This window comes from Furipterus horrens, unplaced genomic scaffold (genome assembly GCF_987537825.1).
Source record: "Furipterus horrens unplaced genomic scaffold, mFurHor1.1.pri manual_scaffold_6, whole genome shotgun sequence".
NCBI lineage: Eukaryota > Metazoa > Chordata > Mammalia > Chiroptera > Furipteridae > Furipterus > Furipterus horrens.
In genome coordinates this window covers 91021046-91037230 of record NW_028327176.1, presented here as the reverse complement: position 1 = coordinate 91037230, position 16185 = coordinate 91021046, and the positions used below count along the sequence as shown (strand labels likewise).

The 16185-nt window shown below is 42.4% G+C and overlaps 1 protein-coding gene across 3 annotated transcripts in view; it reads right to left on the bottom strand.

Moving 5' to 3' along the window:
- Positions 1 to 12118, bottom strand: part of CMTR1 (cap methyltransferase 1) — a 42768-nt gene extending 30650 nt beyond the window's left edge. Inside the window, exons 1-4 of one of the 3 annotated variants that reach the window (XM_090282333.1) lie at positions 11962 to 12118; positions 9887 to 10024; positions 2631 to 2782; positions 963 to 1121 (exon numbers count right to left, since the gene is read on the bottom strand). In XM_090282333.1, coding sequence (XP_090138459.1) covers positions 963 to 1121; positions 2631 to 2782; positions 9887 to 10019 — 444 coding nt within the window. In that variant the 5' untranslated portion in view covers positions 10020 to 10024; positions 11962 to 12118. Of the gene's footprint in view, positions 1 to 962; positions 1122 to 2630; positions 2783 to 9886; positions 10035 to 11961 lie in introns of those variants that run through there. The other 2 variants (XM_090282332.1, XM_090282331.1) reach the window with 2 other exon arrangements.
- Positions 12119 to 16185: the final 4067 nt, after the last annotated feature.

The window sequence follows — 16185 nt, the reverse complement described above, 5'->3', positions numbered from 1 at the left end:
TCACAACTACAAGGCAGCACAGTAGGACTCCCCCACCCGCAACCCCCCGAACCCATTAGCTCTGAGCTTGTCCGCTTCTTACTCTGAAGCTGTATTAGGCTTTTATCATGCACAGGTTCATGCGAGTTTTTCCTGAACTGGAACATCAGAGAGACAAATAAAATATCAATTTTCCAGAGTTCAGAGCCACATCTGAAGCTAAATTATAGCAACTATGTAGAAGACTAGACATTTGTTTTCTATTTTCTCTAGTTTCAACTCCATAACGGTAATATTTCATCATTATTTTTAGGGGTTTTATTATACTTACTTCAAATCCTTTGTGGAAAAAGGTAGGACATAAATAAATGAATAAAAATAAAACCTCAACATTATCTGTGCCATGAAAAGGAGTAAGAGTCTCTTTTGGTATTCAGGGTTAAAACAAACTGGTACTCAAATAGGTAAGCAGATTAAACCTACAAAAAAAAAAGCCATAAGGTATAAACAAACACCTGTTTAGAACCAGGATGTCATAAGCCCATGAAGAGGTACAAGGACCTTAGAGGTCACCTAATCCAGTCACTGACACAATGGAAGAGTGGGTCTTTGTTCGGCCACTTGAATCATTTCAGGAGGGGGAACTCACTACCTTGTGAGGCATCTTAGTCACTAGTGGAAAGCTATAATGAAGTTCTTTGTGGAGGCAAACTCTGCCTACCAGAATCTTCTACCCACTAGCCTTAGACAGCCCTATGTGAAGCAACAGGAAACAGATGCACCTCCCACCATTCCCCCCACCCCTAGTCTTGTTTTCTATTCTGGGCATTCCCAGAACCTTCCATGTAAGAAATTAGTTCAACCCCACTAACCACCCTGATCACACAGCCTCTGGAGACTTCTAGTTTGTTAGCATGATCATTTAAAGGCATACACCCCAAACCACAGGTGGCTGTCCTGCCTCCTCCTCCCTACACAGTTACCTCTGGCTCATCTCGCCAGTCCACATTCAACTCCTGGTCAAAGCCTTGCAAAGTCAGACCCAAGCCTCTTCGGCCTTTCTGATTAGAGGTTTCAACGATGTCCTTCCGACCCTGGCTGTATTTACCCAATCCTTCACCTTCCTTGAAGCCCATCTTGGCCTGAAAGAGAGAAGTAATGGAGCATTTATATAAATAAAGAGACATTTATTTAGCCCCTATCATGTGCCAGACATTGTGCTAAACCCTAAGAAATATAGAAAAGACCAAAAAATTTTCTCCTAGCCTAGTAAAGGAAAGAAGTATAAATAAATACCTGCAGTTTAACTGTGGGCCTAGTGGCTGTCTGTTCTAGAGGTGAAAGTCTAGGGCAGCCAGGAGTTGGATAAATGAGTAGGGACCTCACAGTTGTAATTAAAAGCACAAGGGTACCTAATGAATGTCATTGAACATTTGCTCCACTACCCTTCCAGCTAATGTGTCTGAGTGAGTGAGAAGTAGACCTACATAGAGCTGATAAAGAGAACTTAATTTAAAATGGAACCACTTCAAGCAGCTACTTCTGCCTTTCCCTCAGCTAGTCAAACAATCTTATGAGACAAGGACAATGAGGGCCTATAGGAGCCCAAATCAAGAGATTAACTGAAAAATCGCTTCACGTAAAACTGAGGTATGGGAGATACTATAAGATACTGAACAGAATCATTTTTTTAAATGTCACAACTGTCTATATACTCATACTGAACTCTAGAGTCACTGGGCCCACTTTTATACCCCCCAAATCAGAGATCTGAATCCCAAACCCTATAGATCTTTATCTAATAGAAGAACTCCAATCCTAAGACCTGATTTCCCCTAGAAGATCTCTGTATTCCCTCTGGAAGGGGAACTACCAGCTCAAGAACTGGATGCAATTCCTATAGTAGCAGCAAATCTCTCCCCAGGTCAGAGGCTAAATCACAACCCTCCCCATCTCCCACTTCCCCAAAGTTTATGGTACCTAAACTACAATCCGGACTATGACTTCGGAAACGGCAGTTCTGATTCTTAAATGAATGCAAGAGAAAATGGAAGCGTATAATATTCCTGAAGCTAGACGGAAGGCAAACTTGGATTTCTCTAACCTTTGCACATACATTCAAGTTTGAAGTAAACTAAGCAGGTCTTCCTATTCATCTTCCTTCTTGTGGTATATCAATGGGATATAGAACCTAGGAAAGAGAACTGGGCCTTCTTTTGGAAGCAATACAGAAGCCTGTACTATTCCCAATTACTTTAGGCACCTGGCAGTGAGCAGGATTTTAGTCATTTCTTTTGAGCTCATTCACTAGAGCAAAAATTCACAGCATGAAGCCTCTTTACCCATCAACACACATACATGTGTAGAGATGTACACACCTGCTCATAATAAGAATTCATTAATCAGAAGACCAAAGGGTGATACAGCTCTGAATGGGACAGGAAAAGCAGGCCTGAGCAGCCACTGTCCATAGGTGACTTCAGTGCGATCGATACCTCTATTGAGAAGGGGGCCATACTCTGCTAAATTTCAGTAGTGAAAAGCAAAAGAAAAACACACACCGTAGCACTTCTTCTTTTCATACAGATACAAATTCCTTTTTCTCCCTCTGCTGGTGGAAGTTTAGAAACCTAACCCAAGCGCAGACATACCATAAGCTTCTGGGAGACGCTGTTATACATGGAATAGCGAGAAGAAGTTCCCTCCACAAGAGAGTCTGCTTTGAATGCATCATCAAACGAGTCAGAGCTGCGCTGCTTCCCCTCGGTCTCACTGTCAGAACCACTGAGGCTTGTGGTAAATACTAGAAAAGAAAATATTTAGGTGAGTTTATAGCACAAAATTGCCTCTAGAAGCCCAATTTCATTTATTCAAGGTGTTTAGTATATGCATTACTAACTGTGTAATCTTGGGCAAGTCACGAAAAGTTTCTAATGGCACCTGACATACAATGGGCCTCAAAAATATCAATTTTCCTTTCTCATTCTTTCAATTTCTTCCCCTACAAACGAGGATGGCAATACCTTCCTCACAGGGTTGTTGGAAGATGAAATGAAATAACATATTTAAAGGATATTGCTAAACATAAAATGTATTCATTGAAGATATAACTGTCAGACTAACAGTTTCTGATTGTTTAATCACCTCGTTTCCTTTGTTTTCATGGTCTTTCAAATGTATGGGTAAGAGGGTGGGTCTATAACACAGCCCCAAAGAAGAGCTGGCTCACAGGGAAAGAGTAAGGGAGAAGAGAAGGGGGAGGGGAACGAAGAAGGAAGGAAAAAGGAGGAGAGAGAGACATGCTCAGGCAGCAGCACCAACGGAGGTGGAGAGTAGAGGAGCTGCAGGCCTGAGTGAGCTAAGCCATTACCTTCATTGCCAACAACCTTGTCGCCAAAGGACCCCAAATAAGGCCTACCTTAGCAGCTGCCAGGAGTGGTGGGTTACGTGTCTCCTGGCCCAAAGCAGGATGAGCCAGTCTAGACTTTTACTGAGACTTGGCTCTTTCCATGTCTTTTTTCAATTTATGTGTATTGTTCTTTCAAATATCTATTAGTTGTAAGGATATAAATGCTTATTATTTAGACCTAAATACTTCATAAACTGAACTGTTCGGTGTTTCTTCTGGACTGGGGGCATGGTGAAAAAAGTTACAGTGGCACTAAGGGTCCAAGACACAAGCAAATGTGGGAACCTGTTCTATGCAGTGGAATGAATAGATCACTCAGACACATTGTCAAATGAGTAGAAGAGTAAGACCATATGCATGAGCATGGCATCCTAACTCCTGTGTACTGATCCACCCATTTCCCTACAAGAACACAAACTTGCAAAGGTTGACCTTCGAGAGGAGTGCAGCCTTCCCAGCAATCCAGGCCTGATTCTCCCTCCCACGGGGCTCCAGCAGCACTCTTATTCACAGCTTGAGCACAGCACTCATCACTTGGCCTGAAAGCCAGTCCTGAAGAGCAGGAACTGTGTCACAGACAACTTTCTAACTCCTAGACCTGGACTGAGGCTTTCTACTGAACAGAAATTACATGCTCACTGTAGTGAATTTAAGGCACTCTCATCCAGTTGCCATCTCTGCTAAGCACCTACTAAGTGTACAGTTCCTTAAGATACTTCCTCATACACCTCATACAAGTAGTGTGAGATATTCGGCCCTCAGAAGCATAAGGACACATGTCATTACATTTGTTCAAACCCAGAGCACACAACACCAAGAGTGAACCCTAATGTACACTATGAGCTCTGGATGATAATGATGTGTCAATGTAGGTTCATCAATTGTAACAAATGTTCTACTCTGATGAAGCATGCTGATAATGGAGGAGGATGTGCACGTGTAGGGGGGCAAGGGGTGTAGGAGATACCTTTGTACTTTCCTCTCAATTTTGCTGTGAACCTTAAACTGCTCTAAAAAACAAAGTGTTAAAAAAATATTTTTTAAGGTAAAGCACCGACAAAAAATTTAAACATGAGGATGGAATACCTATATACTGAAAGAGAACTGGGTCCTATTTAGACGATATTATTTATTATTGATACTTTTTAATAGATCAGACAACAACTTTGGTTCAAGACCTGTTCTATAAAAGGTCCATGCTATATACAATGAGGTACTATCCAAAAGTAACAATCCTACCCTAAGAGAGCTAAAAACTCTAACAGCTAAGATAAAGCCATTTTTAAAGGATATAACATTTTACAAAAGAAAATGCAGGTGAATATGTGTGAAAAAATCAGAACAAACTTAAAAATCCAAAATCCTGGCTCCTAAGCAGTTAGTAAGGAGGAATTTTGGTTGAGAATATCTGTGTATAAGAGACACCAAATCTGCCCCTTCCCCTTAAGGTGGCTATCCAGTTCCCTTAATAAGAAGCCTACTTGTTTACCTGGACCAATGCCGCACACATCACAGAGTGCCACAGTGCCACTCAGAAGGAAAGACCCAGAAAATTAACAATGAGTAACCATGGAAACTGAGAAGGGAACTGATACTTATTTTGTTTCACACTTTTCTGCTTTTCTATGGGAGAAATAAGAATATATTAGTTTGAAAATTAGGGTAAAAAAAATAAAGCTATTGAGAAAATACTGCTCCAATCCTTGGGAAGAGTTTGGTTCCTTTCCAAAGAAATCTTCAAAGGACAGCAGATCTGAGGGAACAGACCTCCTGAGTGGCTGGAGACTAAGCTCGGGCCTTTCCTCTATTATCTCCCATGAGCAGGAGAGAGATACACTCTGCAACAGAGTGCCCACATGCTAAAGAACCACGCTTCCAAAGGGGCAGATTCTCTTCACTCAGCTGCTTCTATGCCTTCAACCTGTACTGCTCAGTGCAGAAAGAGGTGGTGCCAGGAATGTGGGCACCTCCCTGCTCAGGCCCTAAAGTTTCCTTCAGGAAAGCCCAGTGAGCCCTGACTAACCAGAAGCTATAATGTTAAATCAGTTATTATTCCTTTCACCAGCTATCTGGGGATTCACAGGTTTATCTATGAAAAGGTTAGGAAAACCTGTGTCCTCCAAGGAGAATGCATACTTGGTCCAGCTCTAGGGAGTTGCCAGGATGTTAGGTTTGCTTGAAGACCCATTAATGAGCATCCATCAATGGTATCTCATTCGTGAGCATGCAGGGTTTCTGCCAGCCTCAGATCTCAGAGAGAGAGATCGTTTGTTTTGTCTTCATAACATTTTTGGACCAAAGTGACAGAAAGAACCACATTTGGATGGAAGGTTCATAAGGCAAATCAGTGATGACTCTGATGCAAAATTCCAACACCACACTCTGGTACAAAGATCTTTCCACTCCATTCCTCTTCCCTAGGTGCCACCTAATGTACAGCTGACCTGTCCAGGTTCTGAGAGTGAGGCTGATGGGAGCTAAAATACCACCCTACTAGACATTTCTTTGTGGAATCAAGGAATGTAATGAATAAACTAATAACCTTATTTCTCTTTTATTTCATGTGGTATTTTGAAGCCAATTCTTAGCCTGAAATGATTTAAGACAAAGCTCCCCAGAGCTTTGTCTTACTCATTTTTACCCCTGGGGCTCTGGGGCCACTCTTTTCAGATAAAAAGGAGACAACTGTCATGGCTGCAGCAGAAGCTGAAGAGGAGGTTTACCTTTGAAGACTGATAAAAATGTAGCAAACACTGAACAGACACTCTTGTAATGAGGATATAAATTAACAGGAGTAATAAGGTCAGTCTACTAAAATCATTAGTTTCATTAAGAACTTGCCAAGGCTGGGTGGCATTCCCATTTACCTCCCCAGGAGCTCCCCTTCTAAAACCTACCAGAGAACCCAAAACATTATTGAGTTTTATTTGAGATTTCCTCTCCACCTGAAAGAGGTCCTTACTTTTAAGTCATTTTAAAAAGGAAAGGGTTGCTTTATAGAAGAATCAGAGGTTTCCCAGCTACTGGCAAATTTTTTCACATTGCAAGAGAACAGCAGGGCAAACACGCCAAGATTAGAAATGACAGTGACGACACACAAATAAGGGCAGATCCAATCACTAGTGGCCAAGGTGCAGAAGAAGAAACTATGGACTTTAATAAACATCCCACCATACCTAACAATTGCTGTGGAATATACTCATCACTCCTGTTAAAGACTCAATTTTTCCATCATGGCAGACAAATGGTAATTCGTTAGAGCAATTGAAACAGATACAGATAAAGGAAGTTTTTTATTAAGGTCATGCATCTGGACTGACAGGAAAGCAATGGTGTTTCAGGGAAAGGAACCTATTTAGGGAAGAATTAAACCTGATAGGGGAAGGCACTTTTTAGTGTGGTGCCAGTCAGGACCCTGGCAACTTCCAAAGCAACACACTGTGGGAGGGCCTGAAGCCCAGACTGGATGCACATCTAAGGAGAAAAGGAAATTGTTTGGGGTCTATACCATAGTTTCCTTGTGAGAAACAACCAAAAAGAACAAAATGAAAAATGACCTCCCTCTGTCTCTCCTTACTTCAAAAGGTTATTATTTAATGGCAAATGTCCAAGAGTTTATTTAGGCTTGAAATTGCCTTCAAATTCCTCTTAAAATACTAAAAAAAAAAAAAAAAAAAATACTAAAAAAAAAAATCAATCAATCAATCACATATTGCTACAGTGGCCATAACAACATCCCTTTCTCTTCTTGATTCTGGCCAGATGTCAGTTTCTGACCTGGCAATATAGCTACCTTGTCGATAATGTAAAATAAACAAACTGATTAAACTAAATAGATTAATGAGTCATCACACTGATCTAGCAGAAGCAGCACAAACAAGGCCCAGACAGACAGAAATAGTAACTACTGCTTTTTTTGTTGTTCTAATTGTACTCCCTAAAGAGCATTTTTCAATCATCCTTTTGAACAGTACGTCCAGGTAGAAGTGGTTGGAACAAAAGGAAACACACACGCTTTAAAGCTACAACTTGAATGGATGTGTACAATAGTTTCTGGCAAGACAGTAAACAACCAGAGCACATTGTCCAGGGGATGCCTTAGAGGAGCTACTACAGAACAGAAATGACATAAATGCTTATAAGTACTTAATGAAATGACCTTCTGTAGACTGGAAGAGGGATGGACAAAATGAAAGAGGAGAAGCTTTTTTATGCTTCTTAGAAAAGACACTACTGTTGCCCTCTATCAATATTTACTTAACATTTACTCCATGCCAGGCAAAGGGTTGAGGGGCAGGGGAAGCACAAGGAGCAATCTTGCTAATGAAGACATCAGATTCTAGCCCTCAAAGTTTTGTGTCACTGTGAAGCTGCCCCTTACTAAAGTAAGTTGACCCAGGGAAATCTAGCAATGTTTGCTTGCCTCTGCCTCCTGCCTCATTTTCTGCAAATGAAAGGGACCAATGGCCTATTGCCAGAAGCATACAAGGTACCAGCCACCTTCAGATTTCCATCCTGTACACACGACAGCAACAGTCAATCCTGTGTCACATGGTGCTACTTCCAGAAAAGGTTAAAGCTATTTGATACAATCAAAGGGAATTCATAAGGGGAAGGGAGGTAATCTCAATTCAAAGCCACATTTTTAAAAGCTTGAAATTTAAATCAGACTGGTTCTCTTGAAAGATCCTCAACCATATATATTTATATTTACCTTCCTTGACTGGAAGGTGTCCTCTCCTTACTTCAAACAGCTGTTACCTGAGAGCAAATGCTCCCCAAGATCCGCTTGGAACTAGATACCACTACTACCTGAATGTGACTGACTCCTCCAAACACGATCTCCCTTTTTCCCTTGTAGGTCTCTCTTTCCTAATATGCCAGAGCCCTACCCAAGGAGACCCTCTACCTTTACCAAGCTCCTTCAAATCCCAGGTGAGAACCAAAACTCCCTTTCCTCAATAGTCCCTAAAACAAGTGCACCCAATATGTTTTTTACCTTCCCACTCAGTAACCTGTTACATATAGCTCTTCTCACCTACCCTGGAATTCACCTGTGACAACTTTCAAGGTACACATATCTCCACACACAAGTTTATAAGAGATTCTCTTATCCAGCCAGGACCAGAGCCACATCAAATGCTTCATAAGCTGTAACACCTGGCAAGCTTCTCCTCTCTGTACCAGCTTCTCAGTACAGCTAACGAGTAACTGCCCTTCAATTAGCCCACCACTTATGAACTTTATTTTCTACCACCCTCAAAGAAGGCTTCACACCCTTACAGTTATCAATCTATTACCAAATTTCATTCCAATTTACCAGTGATCCGGCAGATGATTCAAAATGCAAGACAGGTGGTTAAATAATATCTCCCAAAAGGTCATATCACCTATCACCTAGCACCTGCAAAATAGGATCTTTGCAGATGTAATCAAATTAAATAAAGCCATACTATATTAGAGTGAGCCCTAATCCAATGACTGATGTCCTTATAGGAAGAGAGAAATTTGAACACAGACACATACAGAGAGAGACTGGAGTTAGGCTGATATAAGCCAATGAACAGCAAGAACTGCTGGCAACCACCAGAAGCTAGAGGAGGGAAAAAAGCATTCTTCCAAAGAACCGTAGGAGGGAGCATGGCCCTACTGACACCTTGATTTCAGCCTTCTGGCCTTCAGAACAGTGAAGAATAAACTTCTGTTGTTTTAAGCCATCCAGTTTGTAATTTGTTACAGGAGTCATAGGAAATTAATACAACTAGTAAGTCAAGGTAAATGCAAATGAACTATTAATAGCTTGGTATTTGAGGCAAGTTCTTAGATACTTTACGATTTCTCACAGAGCATCTATGGAAACTGGGAATGTTCATAACCCTAAAAAAGAGGCAAAGCAAAATGCTGCTTTCGACCAGATCAGCAAAATCCTTTGAGCCTAACGTAAACAGTGAATACAGGGATGTTCCAATCCCTGCTGAGGGAATTGAGAAAATACAAAAACCTAAGGGGAACTAGGCCAGATCACTGCAGCAAAGAGCCTCAGGATCACTAACAACTATCAAGAGCACAGGACACTCAATGCTCACCACTACAGACATATCTCGTTTTATTGCACTTTACAGATATTGTGTTTTATACAAATTGAAAACAAGACCCTCCACCAGCAAAATGATTACAATTCACTTTACTGCAAGTTTGGTTCTAGACTTGCAGTGTCTCCAAGGTACGCCTGTACTTCCACTTGGTTTATGGCAGCAAAAGAGTGCCACCTACTGAAGGACCAGCAACAAAACTAACACACTTCTATAAAAATTCCAATTTTTATTTAAAACAAGCCGCCCACTCCTATTAGGAGACTGGCAGAAGGGAAGAGTCTACAGCCAACATATCTCTGCAGAATTTGCCTAATTTTCCTCAAGAAGGTGCAGAGTGTGTGGCTGCTCCAAGGATTCAAATAACCACGTAACCAGTGGCCTCAGAACACACAGGCAAGCATACCTTTTGCTGCATGATTGACAGAGGAAGGAGGTTCATCATCAGACGTAGAGCTGAGGTTTAGGGCAAGCTCTGCAACTCTTTTCTTCTGTTTCTTGATAGGGGCAGTGCACTCTGGATCATTTCTCCTCTTCATTGTTACTGCAACCATAAATTGAACAATTGGCTGCTCATGTCAGAGTCACTAGGATTATAGTAGAGATTCTAAAGTATAAATCATAAATGGGATGGGATTTGGCAACTCCAAATAACATCCAGTCTCAGCACTTGAATAGTCTCTGCCTCAGAGGCCCAGTAAGGATGCTAGCCAAGCTCTGATTTTCAAAAACAGCTGTTAGTTTCACTGGGAAATGTAGTACTCACAGACTCAGGCCTCTGGGCCACCGCTGTCAGATACCAAAGTCATGGGTCAACTCCACACACTACAGGGGAAAAAGCCTTAGAAGCTTGTTATTCTGTGTTTTTGATGCAACACTGGCCATGTGTAACAAAAATGTACACTGGAAATTTATTATGAAACCTAACGAATATTAACCAATATTTCCAAGGTGAAGGGAACATCCCAGAATGATTGTTCCATCACCGTTATTATTTTACCAAGATAATTAAGACATTACATAATATGATACAAATAATGGTTTTTGGTTTACTTCAGGATGTTTGAAAGCATGAAAAAATTGAGAAAGTTTTTCACCAGAGTAAGGAATGGAAGCAGTGGTTGACTTACAACTGAGGAAATAAAAAGAGTGTAAAAGTTACTGGAGCTGGAGGTAGCCATAACACAGGACTCAAGTACAAAAGCAGTAATTTTAAGAACAGGAACCCATCTCCACAAAAAAAGAATAAAAACAGACAGGCACCATGCCACCATTATCCATGCCCCTGGGTAGGTACATGAGACGTAAGCATGGGAAGAAAAAAAAAGAGATGGAACAAAGTGAGTATGAAATCTTAAGAAATTATTGAGTTCAAGACCAAGCAAGAGTAGTAGTGAATACAGTGTGGTTTATACACAACTGACTGGCTGTAAGAGTACTCAAAGCATAGGGGCGAACAGGTGGGTGACCAGCTGGGCTGCAATCCTTGGGGAAGAGGAGGTGCAGGGGGGAGAGAGCAATAAAACCCAAAGATACCACTGATTCCCTAAACCTCACAAAACCCTGAATCACATGTTTCACTTCTCTCCAGCTCAAAGGTGAGACAGTTAACCCAATGCATAACCTCATCCTCCCTAGGGAGGCAGCCTCTACCGAGGCACAGGCAGGGTCTATCCTGGGGCCGCAGGAAGAACGAAGACACTGAACAAACAGAAAGCAAGACCAAGCTGGGCCACGTTTCCCTTTAAACCTATCTTAAATCCACCGCCCTCCCCTCAAAAGGTCCCTAACAAAAGCGAAAAGGCCCCCCTGGTTCTTAGCGACTCTGGGGGAGACTGGAAACAGGGTAAACTCAATGTCGACAGTGTTGGGGTGGGTGCAAGAAAAGGCGAGGAAGTAGTGTGAAAGGCAGGAGATGCTGGCGCTCCTCTCCAAACCACCCTAGATGAGAGCCTTCCAAATCACCTAATCCAATCCTCTCCTTTTTCCACTGGAAAAAACTGAAGCCCGAAAGAGTCCGGCCTTACAGCTAACTAGTGCCCAGCTCAAGTGACCTGCACAGGCCCAATGTGCTCTGGCAGGGAACTTCTAAGTAGAACGGAGGGTTCTATCCGCTGCTTCCCCAGGGAAGGGCTTCAGAATCCCCTCTCCAGTCTTCTCTCCCTGGGCCCCGTTTCGCACTGCCGCCCTTATTCACAGATGGAAGAAATGAGCTCCCATCTCCCCGAACCAGTCTTCTCATCTGAAGGTAACGTGAGTGTGTGAATGTGTGCGCAGAGACAAGTCAACGGCAGCTCTGGCTCCCGGGAGCTGGAGGAGCGGGGTGGGGGTGGGGGGAAGGGAGGAGGGAAGAGAGAGCGAAGAGGCGGTGAGGGTCAAGACCGCGCGCGGGGTGGGGAGGCGAGGCGGCGGTGGAGAGGAGGATGCTGAGCCCGCGCGCCCGCCCGCTCGCTCCCCCCTGGGCCGCGCGTCGGCACTCACACTGAGGGGAGAGGGCAAGCTGCCAGGGAGCGGAGAGGGGGGTGGTCAGGCCACCAAGGCCGCCGCCGCCACCGGGCCGGGCCCTACTGCTGCCAGAGCCGCCGGCTCCTCCCTCACTTTCGTTTCCCAAGCCACTCCGGCTGCGCCGGCCGCGCTGTCGCGCTCAGGTCCCGCCCTACGGGAAGCGCAGCTTGATGACGTCACGAGACAGCCGCTGCCTGTGCCTGTCTGGGTCCTGGCCCCGAGGGAAGACCTCTAGGGTTTTGGCCCGCCCCACCCCCAACCTGGGCGGTCCAGGGCGCCTGCGCGGAAGAGCCAGCGGGGAAAGGATACTGAAGCAAAAGTAACCCAGTATCTTCTTTTTCCGGCTCTGGGGACGAAAGCAAATAAAAATTAAAAGAGCCAAGTGCCGTCACCTCACCTCATCTCACTGTATTCATTTTACAGATTAAGAACAAGTTTATAGAGGAACTCGGTAACTGGTTGAAGGCAGAAACCCAGTCAGTCTTCATGTTCACTGATGTATCCCCAACATCCAGCGCATGCATAGTACGTTCGGAAAAGATGTTGAACGAATACCAGGAATAATGTGTTTGGCAATTTACCATATAGACGCAGATGGCTTCCCATCCCAAACCTCTTTTCCAATTTTCAGGACAATATGGCCATAAGTCTGCAAGACATCCTCAGTCACTCAGTTATGTTCTCCCTTAGGCCTACTCCAAGCAGACATCTGAGGAGGCTCCATCTCCCTCATTTTAAAGAGCCTCTAACATCCACTTAATTGAGTTTATCTTTACTCAAATCGATCCATTCTTCTCTCACCCCATTGCCACTACCCTCTCTCACTTGGATTTCTCCAATAATCTTCAACTCATTGTGCCTGTCTCCCTTTACGACCCCTTTAGTGCGGTGATTTTCAACCAGTGTGCCACAAGAATTATTGAAACATGCAATACCTGACTAGTGAGGAACACTGACCTCTTTTCCCTTAGACTGTCTAATAAAAGCATGACAACAGCCAACACAATAGCCGTCTGGTGTGAGTAAATCAAAATTACACCTTTTTCTTTTCCAGATCTGCAAAAAAAGTATTGTGCCAAAGAATTTTAGTAATTAGTTTATGTGTACCATGAAATAAAAATGGTTGAAAATCTCCATAAAACCAACATGATTTTTTTTTAATTTTTTAAAATTCTGATCCTGCCACAAGCTGTCAATGATTAAAACCCATCAATGGCTTGCCACTTCTTTTAGGATGAAGCTAATGTCCTTGAGATGGCAACAAGAACCTCTACTCTGACCCCTTCTGCAGCGGTGCCTTGTGCTACTGGTCCCTTCCTTCTCCCTATCCTGGTTTCCTCTGTTTCTCAACCATGCCATGTCTATTAAGGGTTCATTCCAGTGCCTGGATCACTGCTCCCCACCTCTTTGCTTGGCCAATGTCTACTTAGCAGTTTAGTGTCCTTATATCTGGAAATCTTTCCTGACCCCAGAAGTCAGGGTTGTGAGTCCCACCTCTGAGCACTCCGTCATTTCACTATCAAAGCACTTACCACAGTATTGTGTAATGACCTGTTGACTCACCTGCCTCCCCAACTCAGTTGTAAACTGGGCAGAGGAAAGGTTAAGTCTGCGTGTCTGTATTAAATCTTTAGTACAGTGGCTGGTAGTAGGTGCTCAATGGGCATTTACTGAATCTGTGGAAGTCTGGAATATGAATGAAGGTTAAGTGATATGCTCAAGATCCCAGAGTTAGGAAGCAGCAAATGAGCATTTAAAACCAGGTCTCTTTGGTTCTAAAGCTGAATGCTTTTCCAGCTCAGCAGGGGTTTTGCCACATGTGTTGTGCCTTTGGTAATCTTATAAAGTTTATGGGCCCATTCTCAAAATAACAATTTGAAGGACATAAAATAAAATGTACAAAATGACAAAGTAAATTAATTACATTGAAATACAATTAATAGATCTAACAAACTGTGTGATTTGTTTTTAATTTTAATGTAAAGCATTAAATAATGAAGGAATACATTTAAAATATAGAAAAGTTATGGGGATAGACTGTGGGGGTGTGTGGGAGGGGCAGGGAAGTGCAATGGGGAAAAATTGGGACAACTGTAAAAGAACAATAAAAAAAGACAAAAAATAGAAAAATTAAAGTTTATTGTTAATATATATGAGTGACTCCAATGCTTAGTACAGTAACAACAAGATAAATACATGGGGGAAAGATGAACCTTAATGCCTACCTTAACACTGTACGTAAAATTAAGTCAAAATGGATCAGACCTAAAAATAAGAGCTAAAATAATAAAGCTTATAAAAGAAAACTAAGATGTCTATAGTTAACAACACAGTGTTGTTTATTTAAAAGTTTCTAAGAGAATAGATCTTAAAAGTCCTCATTACAAGAAAAGAATTTGTAATTATGAGATGATGAATGTTAACTAAACTTATTGTTCATCATTTCCCAATATATACATATATCAAATCGTTATGTTATACACCTTAAACTAATACAATGTTATATGTCGATTATATCTCAATAAAATGGGGAAAAAGTGAACATTGGAAAATATCTTTGCAGACTTGGAATAGGCAAAGATTTTATACACAAAACTCAGAGAGCATTAATTAGAAGAAAAAAATTTAACATAGACTACATCAAAATACAAAGCATCTGTCCATCAAAAGACACCATTAATAAATTAAATAGGCAAACCACAAACTGAGAGAAAAATGCTCACAATACATATATCTGACAAATTACTTATATCCCAAAGTATATATAATACCCAGTAATAAAACGAAAAACAGAAGATTCTAATTCCTGTGAAAATGGAGAAAAGACATTTCATCCCATTTTCCCCACTGAATGCAATTTAAAACCCAGGAAAAATGCCTGGCAGTCTTCCCACGCCCACCCTGTCTCTGCTCCCTTAAGTGTGCGCCCCAGTAAGTACATTTGCTGGCTGATGCCCCAAAGTGGTGTGGGGTGGCTGAAGGCAGTGCTTACTTGGTCTCACCTTTTTATATTCCACCCCTGTTTTACCAAACTGAACCCTGGCTCTGTAAGCTTGACCATGGAACACCTACATGAGGATTCTGAGAAGTAAATGATAGTGTTACAGCAGAATGATTAGCAGAGGGAAATAAAGACAGGACACTCACCAGTGCAATCTAACAAAGAACTTAATAGAAGAGGCTAGAAGCAGAGGGAGACATGTCTCACCCGCTAACTCAGCAGTCCTGGGCCTGGTCCGATAATATTGCCAGATGTTCCAACATCACAGGAAACACCATGCTAACACGGGAGCAGGGCAGTCCTTGAAATTCTATGTATCCTCCCACTATCTGGGAAGAAAAGCCTTTGAAACTGTGCTTTCATCCCAAGGCCAAAAAGGTGGGAGAGGGTCCATCTACAGTGTCCAAAAGGGAAGAGACCCATAGAACAATTTTGGTTAATTGCCTACCCCTGGTTACTACCTTTTTTATGAGGGAGTCCCTAATGCTTACAGAAAGAGCCCATAAATAACTCTGGGTAACTGCCCCAACTTTAATTAATTGCCTTCCTTCACTTATGTGTTTTATAGCAAGATGAACAAATGGAATCTGGAGCAAGATAAGGATGTGGGCTAACAGATCCCCACACATACTTAAGTTTGGGTAGTCACATTCCCCTAAGACAGGTTGGCACCCCCTTTATCCATCAATCAATATGTAACTTCTTCATCCCCATCCCACTAACTACATAAGTCCTCAGAACAGAGGACTCACACTCTAGCCACCGGGTCTCTGGGCACTCTAGGGCAAGCTTGCCTCCCCAGCCTTTGGCCACCCTTGCTTTTGCTCTCCCATTCACTAATAAACTTTGCTTGCACGCTAATGGATTTGCTGATCTGTAATTCTTTATATGAGTTAACAAGAAGAACCAGGTCTCTCCCATTGACAGTAGCAGGATTATTGGGGAAGGAAACCAAAAGTCACACGATCACCAAATCAGGGGTGAGTTTCCCAAATTTTCCCCCTCTGGTATCTCCCAGCCCAGAATGAAAGGCAGTGTGAAACCTGAAACTGTCTACAGGTGCAGATAGGAAGCTCGGAGAGAAGCCTTCTATTTGTCATTCCAGAAGAAAGAAAGAGGACTCCACTGATCACAGACAGTTGGGGAAATTCCATGGTTTTTCTTTTGTTTTATTTCTCTGATTCACTTTCTTTCACCCC